Source organism: Somniosus microcephalus, chromosome 5 (assembly GCF_052327205.1).
Source record: "Somniosus microcephalus isolate GS21.2 chromosome 5, FLI_Smic_1.0, whole genome shotgun sequence".
In the NCBI taxonomy this organism is placed as follows: domain Eukaryota; kingdom Metazoa; phylum Chordata; class Chondrichthyes; order Squaliformes; family Somniosidae; genus Somniosus; species Somniosus microcephalus.
The window spans coordinates 49,884,551-49,909,237 of NC_140991.1; the positions used below are offsets into that span (position 1 = coordinate 49,884,551).

Below are 24,687 nucleotides of genomic sequence, written 5' to 3' on the forward strand. Positions count from 1 at the left end.
CCCGGGGATGAGGGGATGGACATATGAGGAGAGGTTGAGTAGATTGGGACTCTACTCATTGGAGTTCAGAAGAATGAGAGGCGATCTTATTGAAACATATAAGATTATGAAGGGGTTGGATCGGGTGGATGCAGGGAGGATGTTCCAGATGATGGGTGAAACTAGAACTAGGGGGCATAGTCTTAGAATAAGGGGCTGCTCTTTCAAAACTGAGATGAGGAGGAACTACTTCACTCAGAGGGTGGTAGGTCCATGGAATATGCTGCCCCAAAAAGCTGTCGAAGCTACATCATTACATAAATTTAAAACAGAAATAGACAGTTTCCTAGAAGTAAAGGGAATTAAGGGTTACGGGGAGCGGGCAGGAATTTGGACATGAGTCTAGGTTCGGATCGGTCATGGCCCTGTGGGTAGCGGAGCGGGCCCAGGGGCCGTGTAGCCTGATCCTGCTCCTGTTTCGTGTGTCTAATTCTGTTAGATTCAGGAGATAGTCCTGTCATAGTGGATTGGCGGTTAGGATCAGATCAGCCATGATCTTATTGAATGGCGGAGCAGGCTCGAGGGGCCAATTGGCCTACTCCTGCTCCTATTTCTTATGTTCTTATGTTTGTTCATTCGCCTTGCAGTCCACTTCTATGCGTTCGACATATATCGTCCAATCTTCGACTTCATTGTCGAATGCTGTGACACTGCCACTCTTCGGCATCCCTGGGTGTGGTTAGACTGGCTCAAAATGGCATCTCCCGCGCTCTCCCTTCTTCTCTGCTGCGGCTCAAAATGGCGTCTCCCGCGCTTTCCTTTCTTCCCCGCTGACGCTGCTCGCCCCCTGAACACCGCCTCTCTCTCTCGTTGACGCCGCTCGGTTCTGAACAGCGGCTGCGCCCTGAGCGCTCTACCCTCTCTCTTCTCGAGTCAACGACGCTCGGTCCTGAACAGCGGCTGCGCCCTGTGCGCTCTACCCTCTCTCTTTTCCCGACGATGCCGCTCGGTCCTGAACACCGGCTGCGCCCTGTGCACTCTACCCTCTCTCTGCTCCGGTCGATGCTGCTCGGCCTTTTCCTGTGCCGTCGGTCAGCTCTAGCCGCCGCTGTGCGGGAAGGGTCTGTGCCGTACCTGTTGCCAGCCGTTTCGCTGGAGTCTCCGTTGGATGGTCAACGCCCGTGCTTCTGGAATCGGCCTTCTTCTGCAGAGTTGCAGGTAGGCTCAAATCTGCTCGTCACCAATGTTAAATCCGTGTATCTTGATGTTGTGTGTCCTTCAATAACTAGACAAGAGACTGCAGAGAACAATCAACAGGTGTTTACTGGATGAGGGTTACTCTAAAACTAACTATACAGATCCCTACTCAGGGTTATATACAGGTGTGGTCACTGCCGGTACTACAGTATACAGGAGCTGTAAAAAGTAGTTCTCCCCTTAAAGGTACATACACTACAGTTGCTTTCCTTAATATAAAAACACCTATATAGAGTTTCATTGTGTACTTTGGTTAAACCATGCATTCATTCGATAATGTGAACTTACATATGAATTAGATGAAAATATTCAACTTAAATGCAAATTATAAATTGTGTAGATTGTTTTCATTCTGAGGACATCACAATGAATCCTTTACTATCACAGCACCATTGGCTCTCAGTTACAACCTCATCTTTATGAATATACATGTAATGTATGTCATTGCATATTGTATAAAATATTGTCATTCAAATGAAAACTGAGGATATCCCTTGGACTGGCCAAGAATTTAAAAAGCACTACCCTTTTTATATATATATATATATATATAATAGAGAGAGAGAGAGAGAGAGAGATTACCCTGCTGCAAAATGGAGGTTCATGAGAAGCATTCAAAGTATTTTGTGGGTGTGCATGCATACCTTCCATGTATGGTTAACTTGCACCATTACTATAAATTACTGTCGGCACTGGAACTATGTCCACTGTGTGTTGCCATTGATCTTTATATTTCTGTCTAGCTCCTACCACACAAGCCTGTGTCACTCATCTGAACACGCAGCAACCAGGAGAAAGAGAAAAGAATGCCTCCCTCCTCTGCCACACCTTTTCCAACAAGAGCTTCAGAGACTCAGCTACTTTTTTTATTCATTCATGGGATGCGGGCGTCGCTGGCAAGGCCAGCATTTATTGCCCATCCCGAGTTGCCCTTGAGAAGGTGGTGATGAGCCGCCATCTTGCACTGCTGCAGTCCATGTGGTGAATGTACTCCCACAGTGCTATTAGGTAGGGAGTTCCAGGATTTTGAATTACCGATGATGAAGGAACGGTGATATATTTCCCAGTCAGGATGGTGTGGGAATTGGAGGGGAACTTGTAAGTGGTGGTGTTCCCATGCACCTGCTGCCCTTGTCCTTCTAGGTGGTAGAGGTTGTAGCTTTGGGAGGTTGTTACTTGTTAACATCACTATAACATTTTGGACTTGACCTTTGTACCTAAAAACAGAAATGACCCTTTAAAGTGTTGTAAGTCTACTATTGTCAAGCTCTCAATTAGAAGCAGTACTAACATGTGGTGCCTCCCCACTCTATGCAAATTTGGCTGACTCAGAGATGGGGCCAGTGTACTGTCAGGCACATGCAATATCCCACCACACAATAGGCACCTGAAAGGAGGCATCTGGTATAAATCACAGTTGTGGATTGTAAAAATAGAATTTTTAGAAGAATATACAAAAGATAATATAATTTAAATATTATTTAACAGTTGCACAGATCATTTTAAGAAAGTCAGAAGGTTGTGGGTTCAAGTCCCACTCTAGAGACTTGAGCACAAAAATCTAGGCTGACACTCCAGTGCAGTACTGAGGGAGTGCTGCACTATCGGTGGTGCCATCTTTCAGATGAGACATTAAAACCAAGACCTCGTCTGCTCTCTCAGGTGGATGTAAAAGATCCCATGGCACTATTGCGAAGAAGAGCAGGGGAGTTCTCCCCGGTGTCCTGGCTAATACTTATTGCTCAATCAACATCACTAAAACAGATCACCTGGTCATTATCACATTCCTGTTTGTGGGAGCTTGCTGTGCGCAAATTGGCTGTCACATTTGCTACATTACAACAGAGACTACACTTCAAAAGTACTTCATTGGCTGTAAAGTGCTTTGGGACCTCCTGTGGTCGTGAAAAGTAATATATAAATGCAAGTCTTTTAAAGCTCCTAGTAGTCAGCGCTACTATCAAAATGTGAGTTTTGTTATATCTCGTTTTAGCTTCCCATTTGCAGATTTGGAAATCATTGCTTTTCAACGCAATAAAATGACAAAAGTGATTAAATGCTTGCACTTGACCATTTTTCCGTGGTACTTATTATACAATGGGTATGGCCCGTAGGCCTCTATGACAACACCAGCCAGAAGAGAAACAATAGGATCTGCACTAGATGACTTGCGACATTATAAAGTGTAAAAGAAAACAAATAAAACATGAGAACTTCGCACAGACATGCTATTAATAAACTTAAATGTTGCACAAAAATACCTCAGAAATAGCAAAAATATTTTAAAAAATTAATTCGTTTACAGGATGTGGGTGTCGCTGGCAAGGCCAGAATTTATTGCCCATCCCTAGTTGCCCTTGAGAAGGTGGTTGTGAGCCGCCTTCTTGAACAGCAGCACGGTGGCATAGTGGTTAGCACTGTTGCCTCACAGCGCCAGGGACCCGGGTTCGAATCCGGCCTCGGGCGACTGTCTGTGTGGAGTTTGCACATTCTCCCCGTGTTTGCGTGGGTTTCCTCTGGGTGCTCCGGTTTCCTCCCACTGTCCAAAGATGTGCGGGTTAGGTTGATTGGCTATGATACATTGACCCTTAGTGTTAGGGGGATTAAATACGTGGGGTTACGGGGATAGGGTGGGATATGTGTTGGTGTAGGGGTTACGGGGATCGGGTGGGATATGTGTCAGTGCAGGCTCGATGGGCCGAAATGGCCTCTATCTGCACTGTGGGGTTTCTGGGATTTCTGTGATTCTGAGCTGCAGTCTGTGTGGTGAAGGTACTCCCACAGTGCTGTTAGGGAGGGAGTTCCAGGATTTTGACCCAGCGACGATGAAAGATCGGCGATATACTTCTAAGTCAGGATGGTGTGTGACTTGAAGGGGAACTTGGAGGTGGTGGTGTTCCCATGCACCTGCTGCCCTTGTCCTTCTAGGTGGAAGAGGTCGCGGGTTTGGGAGGTGCTGCCGAAGAAGCCTTGGTGAGTTGCTGCGGTGCATCTTGTAGATGGTACACACTGCAGCCACGGTACGCCGGTGGTGGAGGGAGTGAATGTTTAAGGTGGTGGATGGGGTGCCAATCAAGCGGGCTGCTTTGTCCTGGATGGTGTCGAGCTTCTTGTGTGTTGTTGGAGCTGCACTCATCCAGGCAAGTGGAGAATATTCCATCACACTCCTTACTTGTGCCTTGTAGATGGTGAAAAGACTTTGGGGAGTCAGGAGGTGAGACACTCACCACAGAATACCTAGCCTCTGACCTGCTCTTGTTGCCACAGCATTTATATGGCTGGTCCAGTTAAGTTTCTGGTCAATGGTGACTCCCAGGATGTTGATGGTGGGTGATTCGGCGATGGTAATGCCGTTGAATATCAAGGGGTGATTGTTAGACTCTCGCTTGTTGGAGATAGTCATTGCCTAGCACTTCTGTGGCGTGAATGTTATTTGCCAATTATCAGCCCAAGCCTGAACGTCGTCCAGGTCTTGTTGCATGCGGGCATGGACTGCTTCATTATCTGTGGAGTTGTGAATGGCATTGAACACTGTGCAGTCATCAGCGAACATCCTCATTTCTGACCTTATCTTGGAGGGAAGGTTATTGATGAAGCAGCTGAAGATGGTTGGGCCTAGGACACTGCCCTGACGAACTCCTGCAGCGATGTCCTGGGGCTGTGATGGTTGACCTTCAGCCACTACAACCATCTTCTTTTGTGCTAGGTATGACTCCAGCCAGTGGAGAGTTTTCCCCCCGATTCCCATTGACTTCAGTTTTACTAGGGCTCCACTCGGTCAAATGCTGCCATGATGTCAAGGGCAGTCACTCTCATCTCACCTCTAGAATTCAGCTCCTTTGTCCATGTTTGGACCAAGGCAAGTCATGAGGTCGGGAGCCGAGTGGTCTTGGCGGAACCCAAACTGGGCATCAGTGAGCAGGTTATTGGGGAGTAAGTGCCGCTTGATTGCACTGTTGATGACACCTTCCATCATTTTGCTGATAATTGAGAGTAGACTGATGGGGCAGTAATTGGCCGGATTGGATTTGTCCTGATTTTTGTGGCCAGGATGACATGAATCAGTCATTCATGAAAGAAAGACTTATGAAATAATACTGAGCAGCCTACAGGTGGCGCTGTCCAGGGAGAATATAAATACTCGGGTACGGGCCCAGCTTGCGCAGGACATTCTTAACAGGAACTAGTGAAGGACACAACTAGAACTCCATGTTGTAAAACAGTTGATTAAAGCTTTGTTTAATGCTTAGACCAGGTGCCTAGTAGTTTTCTTACTTCACAGGACATACCTGGGCAGTTTTCCACATTGTCGGATAGATGCCAGTGTTGTAGTTGTACTGGAACAATTTGGCTGGAGGCACGGCTAGGTCTGAAGCACAAGTCGTCAGCACGATAGCTGGGATGTTGTCAGGGCCCATAGCCTTTGCTGTATCCAGTGTGCTCAGCCATTTCTTGATATCATGTGGAGTGAATCGAATTGGCTGGAGACTGGCTTCTGTGATGGTGGGGACCTCAGGAGTAGGCCGATATGGATCATCCAGTCGGCACTTCTGGCTGAAAATGGTTGCAAACGCTTCAGCCTTGTCTTTTGAACTTGCGTGCTGGGCTCCGTCATCACTGAGGATGAGGATATTCATGGAGCCTCCTCCTCCCGTTAATTGTTTAATGGTCCACCACCATTCTCGACTGGATGTGGCAGGACTGCAGAGCTTTGATCTGATCCATTGATTGTGGGATCGCTTAGCACTGTCTATAGCATGCTGCTTCCGCTTTTTAGCATACATGTATGTAGTCCTGTGTTGCAGCTTCCCCAGGTTGGCACCTCATTTTTAGGTATGCCGGATGCTGCTCTTGGCATGCTCTTCTGCACTCCTTATTGAACCAGGGATGGTCCTCTGGCTTGATGGTAATGGTAGAGTGAGGGATATGCTGGGCCATGAGGTTACAGATTGTGGTGGAATACAATTCTGCTGCTGCTGATGGCCCACAATGCCTCATGGATGCCCAGTTTTGAGCTGCTAGATCTGTTCTGAATCTATCCCATTTAGCAAGGTGGTATTGCCACATAACATGATGGAGGGTGTCCTCAGTGTGAAGACAGGACTTCGTCTCCACAATGACTGTGCGGTGGTCACTACTACCAATACTGTCATGGACAGATGCATCTGCCACAGGTAGATTGGTGAGGATGAGGTCAAGTCGGTATTTCCCTCGTGTTGGTTCTCTGACCACCTGTTGCAGGCCCAGACTGGCAGCTATGTCATTCAGGACTCGGCCAGCTCGGTCATTAGTGGTGCTACCGAGCCATTCTTAGTGATGGACATTGAAGTCCCACCCAGAGTACATTCTGTGCCCTTACTTCCTTCAGTGCTTCTTCCAAGTGTTGTTCAACATGGCGGAGTACGGATTCATCAGCTGAGGGAGGGCGGTTGGTGGTAATCAGCAGCAGGTTTCCTTGCCCATGCTTGACCTGAAGCCATGAGACTTCATGGTGTTCGGAATCAATGTTGAGAACTCCCAGGGCCACTCCTTCCTGACTGTATACCACTGTGCCACCACCACTGATGGGTCTGTCCTGCCAGTGGGACAGGACATACCAAAGGATGGTGATGGAGGAGTTTGGGACGTTGGCTGAAAGGTATGATTCTGTGAGTATGACTACGTCAGGCTGTTGCTTGCCTAGTCTGTGGGACAGCTCTCTCAATTTTGGCACAAGTCCCCAGATGTTGGTGAGGAGGACTTTGCAGGGTTGACTGGGCTGCATGTGCCATTGCCATGTCCATAGCCGGTGCCAAATTCAATACTGGGTGGTCCTTCCAGTTTCATTTTTATTATTGTGTTTCGTAGCGGTTTGTTACAACTGAGTGACTTGCTAAGCCATTTCAGAGAGCAGTTATGAGTCAACCACATTGCTGTGGGTCTGGAGTCACATATAGGCCAGACCAGGTAAGGACGACAGATTTCCTTCCCTAAAGGATATTAGTGAACCAGATGGGTTTTTACGACAATCTGATAGTTTCATGGTGACCATCACTGATACTAGCTTTTTATTCCAGATTTATTTAATTAACTGAATTTAAATTCCCCAGCTACCGTGGTGGGATTTGAACTCACGTCTCTGAAACATCCACTTGACAACTCAACCCCCACTGCCTGTTTATTCATTGAATTACAATCTGTAACTGTAATATTATTCAGTGACACTATGCATAAAATAGGCCCTGCATTTTTTTGTTTCTATTAACTTATGCCAAATATTTTCACAATTTAGTAATGAACGTTGGTTAGTCATTGTACAAGTGGAGTATTATGTGTGCCCCAGTGTAATGTGACATTAATGCTCGAGTAATGTTGCATCAGCCACTATTGACATGAGCTTAAAGTGAGAGGCAAGCAGGCACTAATGGCAATATTGCCTACATCATAATCATAATCAATCATAATCAACTTTATTGTCATTGTTAGTGCACAAGTGCAGTACAATGAAATGTAGGCTTGCGGCTCCCGAGAGTGTACATTTAGATTAAGACATTTAAACATTCAACATTCATTTGGCTTGTAATACATTAACATAAACATAATAAAGTGCATTGGCAGATGTGCAGGCTTTAGAGTTTACTTGTGGAGTTCAGTAGGATGACAGCCCTGGGAAAGAAGCTGTTCCTAAATCTGGTCGTTCGGGTGCGAATGCATCTGTAGCGTCTCCCAGATAGCAGGAGGGCGAACAGACTGTGGCTGGGGTGGGTAGGGTCTTTGATGATGGTCCGTGACCTCCGTAAACAGCGTTTCTGGTATATGTGCTCTATGGTCGGTAGCCGGGTGCCGGTAATGCGTTGGGCAGTTTTGACTACCCGCTGCAGGGCTTTCCGGTCATAGTAGCTACAGCTGCCATACCATACTGTGATACAGTTCGTCAGGATGCTCTCTATTGTGCAGCGGTAAAAGTTAGAGAGGATCAGGGGTGACAGGTTACATCACTTCAGCCTCCTTAGGAAATATAGGCGCTGCTGGGCCTTCTTCACCAGAGAGGAGGTATTGAGGGACCAGGAGAGGTCTTCCATGATGTGGACTCCGAGGAACTTAAAGCTGTCCACCGCTATTGAATGGGGAAAGGCAGATTTTTGCATGTGTGTCCTCAAACACATGCAAGCAGTTGTGTCCATTGCCTTTTGGCTCTGTGTTTACATTGGAACTTTTAACAGAGGAAGTTTAAAAAAAAATATTAGCAGGTTTTGTTATCTTTGGACCGGTCCCTCTTGTTGCCTCTCTGTTCCTTATTGTGAGTTCCCCAATGCTGCTCCGAGACCTGGATCTCTCTTATTGCTTCTCCTCTCATTCCAAGCCTCCAAAACCTCCTTCAAGCCCAGGGCTTTTGATTCTACATCTCTGGTCCTCATTGCAAGAGTTATAGGTCTCCCAGTGCTGCCTGTCACACCCCCTCCCATAATATAACTGTTTGAATAGTTTTGTATATTTTAAAAAATCTTACAATAGTGAAAGGTAACTGGATAAACCAGTAATGCCAGTTCTAGAATCCCATAGGGGCATTTCAAAGTAAAATGTTTTGCTTTAAAACATCTTTTCCATAGCAATGCAGACAAGCAAGTACCACAAAATATTGCAGTTTTTCTTTTTCTCCCCTCTTGTCCCAAAAGTGTTTACTCTTTGCTGGTCTACGGCTCCATGGCACTGGTCGCCCTCTGATACTTTGCCCAACTAACCATTATTCCTGTGTAATCATTGACAATAAGCATCAGCAGGTTATTTGACTGTGGAGTAGAGGGTCCTATAGTAAATTAGTCCTCATTCCACATCCCCATATGCACAGTTCAAGCAGGACTCACTGTATGTTGCCATCCAAATATGTGTGGCTCTGATGTAATGTTTGCAGTGTTACACATTAAAATGTACGGATGGCTCTGTGGGTGAATGCACCACCTTGGATATAACGGGGACATACAGATCAGGAAAGTCACAAAACTGATCCCTGATTTGTGTTGAGTCTCCGTCACGGTGACACTGTGGTGCTGCAATTAGCCACAGTAGTCCTCAGCTAGTGAGGGGGGAAAGATCAGCCATGGTTCCTGCTCCCAATGATTATCCTATGAGTCTTGTTGAATGCTGTGTGTGTCGACATCATTAAGGACAGTATTAAGTCTGGCTCTGAAGCTCCCCCTAGCCAAATAGATTGTGGACACTCATGTCAGGTCTGACTGACACTTGAAGAATGGCTGGTTGATTGGGGGCTATGAGATTGCCACTCCCTTTCAAGTCCAAAATAGGACAGAAGTTATCATAGGGGTGATTCAAGATGCAGGACCATGGCTTTTTTGAGGTTTGAGTGTCAGCTTGTTTCGATGGTAGCCCTCTCACCTCTGAGCCAGAAGATTGTGAGTTCGCGTCCCACTACACGATTGGCACCTTAGCACAGTACTGAGGGGGTATTAAATTGTCAAGGTACAGTCTTTTGAAGTAGACTTTAAATCAAGGTTCCAATTGCTCTGTTTCTCCATCTCCATCGCATCTGCCACCTTCCATACTGTTGTGTATGTAATATGTGTGCTACTTTGAACCTATGGACAGGACTGCACTACTTGTTGGGCGTAGTGATACGCAGTACCACTCCTGGCCATAGGGGTATAAATAGTACTGTGGGTACTGATCTCCCCTCAGTTCCCGCCTGTGGGCATGAAGTAAAGACCTACGTATAGTCCCTACCTCCAACCAGTAAAGACCTGTTTTATTGTTACTGATTAAGTCTGAGTATTAATTACTTGAACAACTCACAGATTTAACACTGGCGACGAGTCTGATTCGGACCCTGCGGCAGTCACTCCACGGCAGCTTCGTCCACAGCCAGGACGTTGCAGAGAGGTTTCCACCCTCTCCACCCCACTGGAAGACATCCTGACCTCGGAGCCTCCATCGGCGACCGTCAGCTTCTTCTCCAGCTTGGTGGTGGGTAAGCCGTTGTCTGAGCCGGGCAGCGACGCGACAGGCAGTCGACCGCGTTGGCCGCACGAACGGGGCTGGGGGAGCTGGAGGAATAGGGCGCGAGAGCCGCTTCGAGCGGGAGGCGTTTCAACAGAGCGATCGCATCTCCTGATAAGAGCCGAGAGCCGCTTCGCGATCCAGCGATCGCATCCGCTGATAAGGGCCGCACTCGGGCGATCGCGGCGAAGATAAGGGCCGCACTCAGGGGCTGAAGGGAGACGGCGTCGGGGGACGGGTGAAGACCGCCAAGCGCGGGAAAACCGCCATTTTGTGGGCGGAGGACGACGGCAAGAGCGGGAAGCTGCCATCTTGGATAGCAGTAAAAAAAAAAAAAATCTGAGAAATTGCAAATCTACAATGCCTAAACACGGGAATATTAGCACCTTTGATAGTGACCTCGAAGATTGGGCCATATATGTTGAAAGAGTAAAAAATTATTGTAAGGCCAATAAAATTCGTGACCAAGATAAAGCTCTAACATTATTAAATTTAATGGGTGCGAAGACATACGGGCAATTGAAACACCTGTTATCACCAGATGAACCGGCGGATAAGACGTTCGATGAGATTGTTACTGTCCTGAAAGATCATCTAAACCCCACGCCGCTGATGCTAGCGGAACGATTTAAATTTTACGACAGAAGGCAGCTACAGCATGAAAGCAATGCTGATTATTTGCTGGAATTGCGTAAATTAGCGAAATATTGCCAGTTTGGAACGGGACTGACAGAGGCACTTCGAGACAAATTTGTGTGTGGTTTATTTAAACAGGATACACAAAAGCGACTGCTCGAGGAGAATGAGCTGACGCTTGAGAAGGCGGTCACTATGGCAGCAGCATACGAAGCCGCAGCGAGAGGCACGGCAGTAATGCAGCTACGGTCACCGGAGCTCAGTGCACACAAAGTGGGTGTGAGTTCTGGCAAATGTTATCATTGTGGAAAGACAACGCATGATCAGAACCAGTGTTGGTTTAAAAACCAAGAATGTAGAACTTGTGGTAGGCTTGGACATGTAGCTAGAGTATGCAGGTCAGGGAAGAAGACCAGCAACAAGAAGTCACCGCAAGGAAAATACGCAAAGGTACACAAGGTGACCGAACAGGAGTCCGATTCAGACGCTAGCAGTAATGAACTGGCTAGCTTAAGCTGTAATGAACTGGCTAGCTTAAGAGTACTCAACGCTGGTAAGGGTGCAGACCTCCAGACAATTTGGGTCACTCTTCAGATAGAAGGAGTCCAAGTAAAACTGGAATTGGACACTGGATCGGCATTGACGGTCATAAATAAGAAAGATTACGGAAAGTTATTCCAACATATTCCCCTACAGGATACGGGGATTATATTGAAAACATACACGGGGCAAAGAGTGTACCCCATCGGGAAAATAGAGGTTGCAGTGGTCCACAAGGGCGAAGACAGTCAAATAATGGACTTATATGTGATATCTGAAGGAGGTTCTCCACTATTAGGACGGGAGTGGATTAGGAAAATGAATATGGACTGGCATTTCCTACAAACAATAACGAGTGAGAACTCGGTGAAGATAGTCGGCCCAGACTCTGGAACGGATGATGGTAAGCCCAACTCAGGTGCAAAAGACAAAGTTTCAGCACAGAATTCCACTGAGCAACAACAACATAGTTTAACTGTGGATTCTGAGTCTGGCAAGTCTACTGATGTGCCCATTTCTGAGGGACACCGGGCTCGAACTCAACTCCATTTCAAACTACAACAGCAATTAGAACAAATGCTTCGCCGTTTTGAGCAAGAGTTGAATGCGACGAAAGAGTTCTTTGATATAGAGTTGGAGAATCTGGAAAGACAACAGAAGCAGCTGATGGAGAAAATGGAGCAGGAGCACACAAAACGTCTGATGTCAGAGGAGTTAACGGTCAGCCAACTCCTGCATATGCTGAAGGACAGGACTCTGAAATGGGAAAAACTTGAACACGAACTTCAATATTCAAACGAAAGGGGTTCGGAGCTCTCAAAGGTTATTGGAAGAGCTGAGGTGGCAACACAGACTGAGATGACTGCAACAGAGCAGCCCTTGGATGCCAAAAGTACGCTGACTCACGTCAACGTAGAACAACAGACCGCTGAAACAGCTGCTCCGGTAGAGGGATTGAATAGTCCGATCAATCAATCTCCAAAAGAAGTTGAAGTAGTAAAATCTCAAATGAGGTCATTAGTAAACGACTTGCTGAAAGCCCAGAAAAAGCTGGATGAAGAGGTACGCATGAAGAAGTCTCTTCAGGAAAGATGTCTGGACTTGGAACAAAAGCTGGCTAACGCCCAGCTGGGTATGGAGGAAATAGAAGACCCTCTCGCTGGCCTAGATCAGGACGACACCGAATATTACTATGTCCTGTCCTGCCCAACTTGTAACTTCGACTCCCACCATACAGAAATCATGGAGGAGCACCGAAAGTCTACGGAACATCGGGAGAAGGTGGCTCTACTACGGAAAAAGGAGGGAGAGAAGGAGGAACTGCGCATGCAGCTGGCAGCTGACAGTGGAGCCCAGAGAGTCTCCAAGAAGCAGAAAAGGAAAAGTCGAAACAGAAGATGACCCATCTGAACCATTATTACCTCTACCAGATCACACACGTGGTCCCTCCGAACGGAGCCAATTCAGTTCGGAAGTTCAAACTGTTAAATCCATGGAAGGACTATTGAATGAGTCACTCCAGCAACGTGAACCGACTCCACCACAGAGATTGAATCTGTGAACTGTTTTCCGCAGAGACTGAATCTGTGATCTGTTTTGACATGAAGTTATCTATGTATCAATGTTATTCTGTTATGTAAACCTGAAGTTATATATGTATATATGTTATTACGTTATGTTAAATGGGGAGATGACTGTAAAGCTAGGAAGGGAGGAATGTTGTGTATGTAATATGTGTGCTACTTTGAACCTATGGACAGGACTGCACTACTTGTTGGGCGTAGTGATACGCAGTACCACTCCTGGCCATAGGGGTATAAATAGTACTGTGGGTACTGATCTCCCCTCAGTTCCCGCCTGTGGGCATGAAGTAAAGACCTACGTATAGTCCCTACCTCCAACCAGTAAAGACCTGTTTTATTGTTACTGATTAAGTCTGAGTATTAATTACTTGAACAACTCACAGATTTAACACATACTAGTGCTTCCGATATGTCTTTCTTTTTCCTCAACCAAGGATTCCCCTCTACTGTGGTTGACATAGCCCTTGACCGTGTCCGTTCTATTTCCCGCACTTCTGCTCTCACCCCATCCCCTCCCTCCCAGAACCACGATAGGGTTCCCTTTGTCCTCACCTTTCAGGCCACTAGCCTCCACATTCAACGGATCATCCTCCACCATTTCCGCCAATTTCAGCGTGATCCCACCACCAAACAAACCTTCCTCTCCCCTTTCAGCATTCCGAAGGGACTGCTCCCTCTGCGACACCCTGGTCCACTCCTTAATCACCTCCAACACGCCCTCCCCTTCCCACAGCACCCTCCCGTGCAAGCGCAGGAGATGCAACACCTGCCCTTTTACCTCCACCCATCCCAACCATCCAGGGCCCCAATAACTCCTTCGAGGTGAAATAGCGATTTACTTGTACTTCTTGCAATTTAGTATACTGTATTCGCTGCTCATGATGCGGTCTCCTCTACACTGGGGAGACCAAATGCAGATTGGGTGACCGCTTTGCGGATCACCTCCATTCAGTCTGCAAGCATGACCCCAAGCTTCTGGTCATCTGTCACTTTAATTCTCCACTCCACTCCCACCCTGACCTCTCTGTCCTCGGCCTCTTACACTGTTCCAACGAAGATCACATAAGCTCGAGAAACAGCACCTCATCTTTCTATTAGGCACTTGACAGCCTTCTGGACTCAACATTGAGTTCAACAATTTCAGAGCATAACCTCTGCTCCTATTTTTTCAGATGGCAGCTGCTGATGATTCTGCAATACCCATTTACAGCTCTTCTAGACCCATCTTTTGTTTCATTACTTGTCCCATTACTATCTCCTTTCACTCCTGCCTTCCATCCTGTCACAGAGTTTCCTTTTTGTTCTTTCCTCCCCTCTCCACTTTCCCTGCCCTTGCACTTGCTTAAAATCTATTACATCTCTAACTTTTTCCAGTTCTGACAAAAGGTCATTGACTTGAAACGTTGACTGGAATTTTGCCTACCTGGGCAGGTCTGGTGCAGATGGTGTCCATGGTGGGTCGTAAACCCGCTGCTGGCTCCAACCCGCTGCAGAAAATTAACTTACCTTAATGGGACTTATTAAGCTTGCCCAGCATGTTACCCGGCCCAATTTGATGGAACGGGCCTGGTGATGTCATTCATGACGTGTTTTCAGCCGGGATTATTAAAGGGACCATAGCCACATTACATTTTAAGCTTAATCTAACAAAGTGGGTGTTGAATCTTTACTCTACAATAATATAAGTTATATATGAGTGACAAAGAAATATTTAAATAATATTATCATTAAGTAATATGACGCCATCTACAAATACAATCAAGAACATAATTTAAAAAGTACATTAATTGGGAAGTTATTGGTGCTTTAGTCACAAATCTATAGACCTTTGTATCAGTAACTGGTACAAATAAAAGATATGTGTGTATAGATAATATATAAAATTAAGCAGATTTTAAATGTAATTGTAAAGGGGTGAATTTACAATCTTATGCAAATTCAACAGAAGAGCTGTGGAAACCCTGTCAAACAGTGTAAGTGGTGCTTACAATGTGTTTCTGGGATTTCTGCAGCTCCTCCATTGAAGTTAACAATGAACAAGTGAGAGAACCTCCACAGAAATTCACCCCCAAAGTCTCAGACTGAAAAATGTAATTAGTTATATTCAGGGACTGAAAGCAAATTGAACCAGTGGAATGAGTGATGAGAATGAAATTGTTATGGTTGATGACTTGATTTAATCTGTAACTGGACAATCACAGTATACTATGAGAAAATCCTGACCAGAAACAACACAAAAATGTATTTAAATGGTATATGACATTTTTTATAGTGCAGATCAATTCACTGCAATTACTGTTGAGTTGGTGGGCAACAGCCGAGAATGGCCAGTAAAATAAATATATTTCCCTCACCATCCTGGGTAGGAGGAAGCCTTCAGCACTTACATCCCTTCAGGAATTTCTGAATTAACATTTACCAGCAGCTTTTCAAGTAGAACAGAATCTCCATCAATCTGTTAGCTGATGTAATCAACATGTTTTTATTTTGGTTTGTTTTCCATGCTGTCAAATAATCAACTGGAGCAATGGCCATGGAACTCATGCCTCAGGTTGACAGATGTGGTTCCCAAGCTGCGTGAATCCCATGGCCATGCAGGGAAATTTAAAAAGTAAGTGAAAAAAGGCTCTTAAGTGCCTGTCAACTACTGGATAATCATCTCAATTGGGTCATCCACCGCTGCCGGTTGGGTCAGCTCCACGATGACTGAAGCGCCTGGGGGAAAGGCGTGTGGGAGCGGCATGACAGCGAGTTCCCAACCCGCTGTCAAAAATAACAACTTTCCCACCCGACCCGCCACTGATCTCGTCCGCAACCTCCCCGGAAAATTCAGCCCGTTAACTTTGTTTCTCTCTCCACATATACGGCCTGACCTGCTGGGTATTTCCAGCATTTTCTATTTTTACGCCGGTTGCATGTCAGGTAGACATATAAGATCCCATGGCACTTTTTAAAGTTCTCCCAGTGTCCTTGCTAACCTTTGTCTCTGAAACAACACCAAAAACAGATTTTCTGGCCATTCATCTCTGCTGTTTGTGGGAGCTTGCTGTGTGCAAATTGACGGCTACATTTGCCTACGAAAACCACAGTGACTAAGCTTCAAAAAGTAATTTGTTGGCTGTGTGGTGCTTTGAGACGTCATGAGGACGTGAAAGGTGCTATATAAATACAAGCCTTCTTTATTTCTTTAAAGAAAATCATTGAAACATAGAAGATAGGAGCAGGAGTAGGCCATTCGGCCCCTCGAGCCTGCTCCGCCATTCGATGAGATCATGGCTGATCATCCAAACTCAGTACCCCGTACCTGCCTTCTCCCCATATCCCTTGATACCTTTAGCTCCAAGAAATATATCTAACTCCTTCTTGAATATATTTAAAGACTTGGCCTCAACCGCCTTCTGTGGTAGAGAATTCCACAGGTTCACCACTCTCTGGGTGAAGAAATTCCTCCTCATTTCTGTCCTAAATGGCCTACCCCTTATCCTTAGATTGTGACCCCTGGTTCTGGACTCCCCGACCATCGGGAACATCCTTCCTGCATCTAGTCTGTCTAGTCCTGTCAGAATTTTATAAGTTTCGATGAGATCCCCTCTCATTCTTCTAAACTCCAACGAGTATAAGCCCAATCGACCCAATCTCTCCTCATACGTCATTCCTGCCATCCCAGGGATCAGCCTTGTGAATCTTCGCTGAACTCCTTCCATTGCAAGAACATCCTTCCTCAGATAAGACGACCAAAACTGCACACAGTACTCAAGGTGTGGTCTCACCAAGGCCCTGTACAACTGCAGCAGGACATCCTTGCTCCTGTACTCAAACCCTTTCGCTATGAAGGCCAACATACCATTTGCCTTCTTCACCGCCTGCTGCACCTGCATGCTTACCTTCAGCGACTGGTGCACAAGGACACCCAGGTCTCGTTGCACTTCCCCTTCTCCCAATCTATTGCCATTCAGATAATAGTCTGCCTTTCTGTTTTTGACACCAAAGTGGATAACCTCGCATTTATCCACGTTATATTGCATCTGCCACGCTTCTGCCCAATCACCCAACCTGTCCAAATCATCCTGGAGTTTCTCGGTATCCTCCTCACAGCACACACGCCCACCCAGCTTTGTGTCATCTGCAAACTTGGAGATATTACATCTAGTTCCCTTATCTAGATCATTAATATATATTGTGAATAGCTGGGGTCCAAGGACCGATCATTGCGGTACCCCACTAGTCACTGCCTGCCACTCAGAAAAAGACCCGTTAATTCCTACTCTCTGCTTTCTGTCCGCCAACCAGTTCTCTATCCAAGTCAATACCTTGCCCCCAATCCCATGTGCCTTAACTTTACACACTAATCTCTTATGCGGGACATTTATAAGTACAAAAAAAAATGGCTGGTTTACATTTTTTAAATTTCCAAGACAGCTCCGTCCAAAAACTTCTTCGAGTGGCGCCATGAAGGACTCATTCTGTCTCATTACAGAACCCGAAGAAGGGTTTCGACCTGAAACGTTAACTCTGTTTCTCTCTCCACGGATGTTGCCTGGCCTGCTGAGTTTTTCCAGCGTTTTCTGTTGTTATTTCGGATTTCCAGCATCCACAGTATTTTGCTATCTCATTACAGAACCTGTCTGGGGGCCCTCTGTTTACACTTTTAACCTTCGTTTGCTTGAAGCAAAAAGGACAGCTTCCCTCCACAGTTAGAGCTCTGGTTTGCCCCCAAAGTGACATGCTGGGTGGCCTTAGGACATGAGCAGAAGAGAGAAAAGTGGCTGAACCAAAAGTACGTGTTTTAACGCTGACACCAACGATAACAATTCTCTCTTTCCAATTCTCACTGTACTTGGGCTCTTGCATTGTTCCACAGAAGCTCAGCGTAAACTCGAGTAATAGCACCTCAGCTTCCGATTAGGCACTTTACAGCCTTCCGGACTCAATATCGAGTTCAACAATTTCAGATCATAACCTCGGCCCTGTTGAGTCTGTGTGTCCCAGTTATGCATATGATCAATCACTGGACACAGACAACAAGAATAACTTTTAACAGGTCTTTACTATTCGGAGGTCAGGGCTGAACTGCCCAGCAAATCCCTACACAACACTTATATACCGGTGTGGTCACCACCGGTATTACAGTATACAGCAGCCAAGAGAAAGTAGTACATCTCTTAAGGTAGTTCTCTTAAGGTGGAACAGGTTACATACACCACAATCCTCCCTTTTTAGCTTAACAGTTATATCCCCATTTAACATAACATAATAACATATATATATATACAACTTCATGCAAAACAGTTCAAAGATTCAGTCTCTGAGGAGGCCTCCTGATTCGAGTTGGATAACGCCTTTCAGGGGTCTCTGATTCTCGTTGCTGGGGTGACTCATCTAGTTGGTCTCTTATGGATTGGACATCATCATCATCAGGTACATTCACTTCTGAGGTAGATGTTTCAGGTTCACTAACTTCTTCCACGGTTGTCTCTGCCGTAACCATGGGTTCGACCCTTGTTCTCGATTCTACCAGTTGGTCGGCATGACACCGTATTACATTTTCACCAATATCTACCGTGTACATCAGGGGTCCTTGTCTGGCCCGAATTGTTCCAGATTGCCATTTCTCGTTTTTATAGTCCCGGGCTAACACTGGTTGTCCTATTTCAAAACTCCGAGTGGTCTTGTTATTTATATGCTGGAACTGTTTGTTTTCAACTTCCCTCCGCACATTTGGTTTTAACAAGTCCAACCTGGACCGCAACCTCCTGTTATAGAACATCATGGCAGGACTTTGGTTTGTCACTGCATGAGTGGCGTTTCGATATGCCAGTAGGAATTTGTCCACCTTGTGTTGTAGTGGAATCTGATCTTCGCTCATGGCCTTTACTGCTTTTTTGAACGTTTGTACAAATCTCTCGGCCAACCCGTTTGTAGCCGGATGATATGGGGCAGAGGTATAATGTTTCACCCCATTCTTCTTCATGAATTTCTGGAATTCTTCTGACACGAACTGCGGTCCGTTGTCTGAACATATTTGTTCTGGCAATCCATTTCTTGCAAATATCGTTCTTAGCACCGCGATCGTCTTTTCCGAGGTAGTGGTAGTCATCTTAATCACTTCTGGCCATTTAGAATGTGCGTCCACCGCAATTAAAAACATGGAGTCCATGAATGGACCAGCAAAGTCAATATGTACACGTTGCCATGGGGTTGAAGGCCATTCCCATGGATGCAGCGGTGCAATCGGAGGTGCATTTTGCAATTTTTGGCACCCTGAGCAGCTTTTCGTTAGATCCTCTATCTTTTGGTCGATACCCGGCCACCACACATAAGCCCTAGCAAGGCTTTTCATCTTGACTCCCCCCAGATGGCCTTCATGCAGTTCCTTTAGAACTCTCTCTCTTAACTTAGGAGGAATAATCACCCTTGTTCCATACATCACTGTTCCTTGACAGACGGACAGCTGTTCTCGTCTTGCTGAGAATGCCGGTAACAGTGGATCACCATGTGCTGGCCATCCCTTCACTGTCACTTCGTAGACCCGGGACAGTGTCGGGTCATTCCTGGTTTCTCTTTCAATACTTGCATTGGTGACTGGTAAACATTCGATGATGGTCGAGTGAAATAACTCAACAGGGTCAACCGTTGGTGCCTCCTCCTCTGTAGGTAGTGGCAGGCGCGACAGCCCATCAGCATTACCATGCTGCTTTGTACCTTTGAATTCAATCTGATATTGATGTGCCCCTAGGAAAAGGGACCATCTCTGGAGTCTCTGTGCTGTCATCACCGAAACACCCTTCTTAGGGTTAAAAATGGATACCAACGGCTGGTGGTCTGTCAGAAGCATAAACTTTTGGCCCTGCAGGTAATGATTAAACTTCTTTACTCCCCACACAAGGCTGAGAGCCTCCCTATCTATCTGAGCATAGTTGCGCTCAGCGGAGGTCAATGATCTGGATGCGAACACGACTGGCCTCTCCAGGCCATTTGGCAACTTGTGTGAGAGTACTGCCCCAATACCATATGGAGAAGCATCACAAGCCAAACGAATAGGCAGCGTTGGGTTGAAGTGAGCCAACACTTCCTCTGAGGTGGTCAATGCCTTGCTTTTGCGAAAGGCCCTCTTACAGTCCTCGCTCCACTTCCATGGTACTCCCTTCTGCAAAAAAGAGCGTTCAGCGGGTGCAGCACCGTGGATAAATTTGGCAGAAACTTATGGTAATAGTTAATCAACCCTAGGAACGACCTCAACTGGGATACATTATCCGGAGCGGGAGCCTTCACAACAGCTTCGATCTTGTCAGGAGACTTATGAAGCCCCTCCTGGTCAATGACATGACCACAGTACGAGATCCGCTTCTGAAAGAACTCACATTTCTGGCGATTAACTCGAAGTCCATATTCTTTCAATCTGGTGAGCACCAGTTCCAAATTTGCAAGGTGTTCCTCGTCATCATCTCTTGTAATCAGAATATCGTCCAGGTAACATTGTGTGCCTGGAATTCCCTGTAATACCTGCTCCATGGCCCTCTGCCAAATTGCTGGAGCCGATGCCACTCCAAAAATCAGTCTATTATACCGGTACAAGCCTCTATGCGTGTTGATCGTGAGATACTGGCGTGACTCTTCCTCAACTTCCATCTGTAAGTACGCCTGCGCCAGGTCTATCTTGGTGAAGTGTTTCCCGCCAGACAACGAAGCGACGATATCCTCAATCCGCGGAAGCGGATACTGCACCGTGTGAAGCACCGGATTAAGTGATCTTGAAATCTCCACAGATGCGAACCTTCCCCGGTTCCCCCGGCTTGTTGCTCGATGAACGCTTCATGACGGGAACAATGGGCGTGGCCCACTCACTCCAGTCTACCTTAGACAGTACTCCTGAATGTTCTAGCCCTTCCAGCTCAGCTTCTACAGCAGGTCGTATCGCATAAGGTACCGGTCTGGCTTTGAAAAATTTCGGGTTTGCATGTTCTTCAACCTTGATATTTGCCGTAATTCCTCTGTGTTCCCAGTCCCTGTTGGAACACCTCTTTAGCATCGTCCAATATTCTGGACAATCGTTTAGGTTTGACATCTTTTTTACCAGAATCTACCGTTAGTGCTTTTAAGGAATGCCAGTCCATATTTATTTTCCTAATCCACTCCCGTCCCAGTAGTGGTGGACCTCCCTCAGGTAGCACATATAAGTCCATTCCTCGGCTTTCTTTGCCCTTGTGGACCACCTTTACCTCTATCTTCCCGATGGGGTATACTCTTTGCCCCGTGTACGTTTTCAATACAATCTCCGTATCCCGTAGGGGAATATGTGGGAATAACCTTTTGTAATCTTGCTTATTCATGACCGTCAATGCCGATCCAGTGTCCAATTCCATCTTCACTTGGACTCCTGCTATCTGAAGTGTGACTCAAATTGTTTGGAGGTCTGCTTCCTTACCAACATTGTGTACTCTTAGACTACCCAGTTCATTACTGCTGGAGTCTGAATCTGACTTCTGTTCGTTCGAACTGTTCTCTGTCACCTTGTGTACCTTTCTGTACTTTTCCTGCGGTGACTTTTTGTTGCTGGTCTTCTTTCCTGACCGGCATACTTTAGCTATGTGACCAAGCCTGCCACATTTTCTGCATTCCTGATTTTTGAACCAGCACTGGTTCTGATCGTGCATTGTCTTTCCACAACGATAACATTTTACTGTACCCAAGACCATTTGATTGGTGCTGAGTTCCGGTGACCGTAGCTGCATTTCCGCAGTGCCTCTCGCTGCGGCTTCGTGCGATGCTGCAATAGTGACAGCTTTATCAAGCGTAAGATCATTCTCCTCAAGCAGTCGCTTTTGTGTTCCTTCTTTTAACAATCCACACACAAATTTATCTCTCAGCGCATCTGCTAGTCCTGTTCCAAACTGACAGTACTTTGATAGCTTACGCAGTTCAATTAAAAATTCAGCGTTGCTTTCGTCTTTCAGCTGCGTTCTTCTGTAAAATTTAAATCGTTCCGCTATCATCAGCGGCGTGGGGTTTAAATGATTTTTCAGGACAGTAACAATATTCGCGAAAGTCTGATCCGCCAGTTTATCTGGTGACAGAAGGTGCTTCAATAGCCCGTATGTCTTCGCACCCATTGAGCTTAATAAGGTTAGTGCTTTCTCATCATCTGGTACCTTATTTGCTTTACAATAAACTTCCATGCGTTCTACATACGTGGTCCAATCTTCGATATCGCCATCAAAGGTATTAATGTTCCCATGTTTAGGCATCCTTGCAAGTTTTAAATTTTTTTTTCTTTTTCTCCAAATGGCGGCTTCCCGCGCTTGTCATCTTCCCCCGCCTACTAAAATGGCAGATTCCCGCGTTTGCCTTCTTCCCCCACTGGCTGCAATGGCGATTGCCTTGCTGCTGCCATTCTCGCCTCCCCAGCGGTTCTCAATTCCCCGACGCTGCTTTGCCTCGCAGCCCCGTTTGCAGCCCGGTCCTTTACACCGGCTGCGTTTGAGTTCTCCGCGGCTCTCGTGCCTTAAGCTGCCCCAGTCGCTGCGCCTCTCGGCCTCGATTGCAGCCTGGCCCTTTTTACCGGCCGTGGTCGAGTTCTCTGCCCTTATTCCTCCGTTTTCCCTCCCCTACTCCACAGCCAACGCGGCCGACTTTCTGCTCGTGTCGCTGATCGGCTTACCCACCACCGTGGTAGAAGGGATGATCACTGCCTGTCGCTGATGGAGGGCTTCGTGGTCAGAATTTTTTTTCTTTTTAACCCGGGTTCTCGATGCCTCCCGTGTGATGATGCTCAGCAGGATGATGAGGGCGGATGCCTCTTCTCGACGCCCGTTCTGAGGACGAAGCTGCCTTGGATGTAAAACTGCCGCAGGGTAAGATCGGACTCGTCACCACTGTTGAGTCTGTGTGTCACAGTTATGCGTATGATCAATCACTGGACACAGACAACAAGAATAACTTTTAACAGGTCTTTACTATTCGGAGGCCAGGGCTGAACTGCCCAGCAAATCCCTACACACTTATATACCGGTGTGGTCACCACCGGTATTACAGTATACAGCAGCCAAGAGAAAGTAGTACATCTCTTAAGGTAGTTCTCTTAAGGTGGAACAGGTTACATACACCACAGGCCCCCATTACATTTTTACTTATTTTTTATCCCCACCTTTGTTTTGGCCCTTTTCCTTCCCCCCCTTTTTTTCTCTCTCCCACATGGCAACTGTCTCTCATTCTGCCAGCACATTTCACACCTAATCTAGAGCCGTCTTTTGTCTCCGCTAGTCCTATCACCATCTTGTCTCGTTTTGAATACTTCTTAATGTCTCTTCACTTCTCTTTTGTTCTCTCCCAGCCTGGCCTCTTAATCTATTTCATTTCCTGTGCCTTTCCAGTCTTGACAAAGAGTTTGACTCGAAATGTTGACTCTATTTTCTCTTCACGGATGTTGCCTGGCCTGCTGAGTTATTCCAGCATTTTCTGTTGTTACTAACAATTCTCTCTATTGGCCTTTGAAATATAAAAAAACACTAAAAATGGAAATGCCATCTGGGCCAGCCCTATTAACACGAGTTCAGCTTACAGCTCTCGCTCTGCAGCATGTCCCTCCCTCTCTGGACCGCGGCGTTAGCGGAAACTCCACCTTCGACAGGAGGAGAGACTCGGACGCAACCTAACTTGGAAAATCTCCCTCTCTCTCAACCCGCCCCGCTAGCTTGGAAAAAAAAAAGCCCCTCTTTAATTGGTGCGGCTTGGGGGAATTGCCGCTGCCCATAGGCTCGCACGGCTGTCACTCCCAGCGCGCTTGACGGCACAATGGGTTGTCAGGTTAGGTTGAGAGGTGGGCGGGGGCAGCGGTGAAGCCGGCAGCGAAGCGTGAGAACCTGATTCTCAACCCCAGGTGACGGCCGCGATCTGAGCTCTGAGCGAACAAGAGTCGCCCCTGCAACCACCCCACGCTCCCCCAAACACACTCTTTTATTGCAACGTTTCCGTTTTAAGTTTTATTTTTTTTGGTCATTTTAGAAGAACCAACAGATGCAAGAATGGACCCATCCCTTGAAGACATAACGCAGTCGGACAAGAAATTCTTGGAGAATCTATCGGGAGACGGCAAAGCCATCGGCGTCCTGACCAGCGGAGGGGATGCGCAAGGTACAGGAAAAAAAAACCACACAAAAGGGAGTTGTGGCTTGAGGGATTTAAGGCATCTCGCCGATCTTTTTACGGCTTTTTCGCAGACCCGGAGAGGAGAGATCAAATGTGTTCTGGAAATGCATTTTTTTTGTTAAATGTATTGATTGTGTGTTTTAAAAGCGGTGGGGAAAGTCACCTACCCCGCCCGGTGAATGCAAGAGGAGGTTTTGTCGCCGCGGCATTTCCTCAGTTGGCATGTTCCGTACCGCATTGCGTTGCTTTCGGTTCTACAAATATCTAAATCTTATCTTTTTATCAATCAGAAAATTGCCCGTCCCTCCATTTTGCTGGAATTAAAAAAAAAAAGTAATATTTAATATGTTTTAAAAAGACAAACATTGCAGCCAGGTACATGAATGTCTTGGCAACACAACGTGCCTCGTCATCATCATCTCATCATATTTATATGAGAGAGAGAGAGAGAGAGAAGCTATACGGCTGATAGATTTTTTTTGGGTGGGGGGTTATGAGTGATTTTCATTCTGGTTTTGTGTGTACGTGTGATCGAACCTGCGTCTTTGCGGCTCGC

General features: G+C 46.4%; 1 protein-coding gene across 3 annotated transcripts in view; it reads left to right on the forward strand.

The window, feature by feature from the left end:
- Positions 1 to 23,758: 23,758 nt before the first annotated feature.
- pfkpa (phosphofructokinase, platelet a) overlaps positions 23,759 to 24,687 on the forward strand; it is a 146,056-nt gene continuing 145,127 nt past the window's right edge. The window contains exons 1-2 of one of the 3 annotated variants that reach the window (XM_085987601.1): positions 23,759 to 23,862; positions 23,988 to 24,116. In XM_085987601.1, the coding sequence (XP_085843727.1) occupies positions 24,008 to 24,116 (109 nt within the window). In that variant the 5' untranslated portion in view covers positions 23,759 to 23,862; positions 23,988 to 24,007. The other 2 variants (XM_085987602.1, XM_085987600.1) reach the window with 2 other exon arrangements.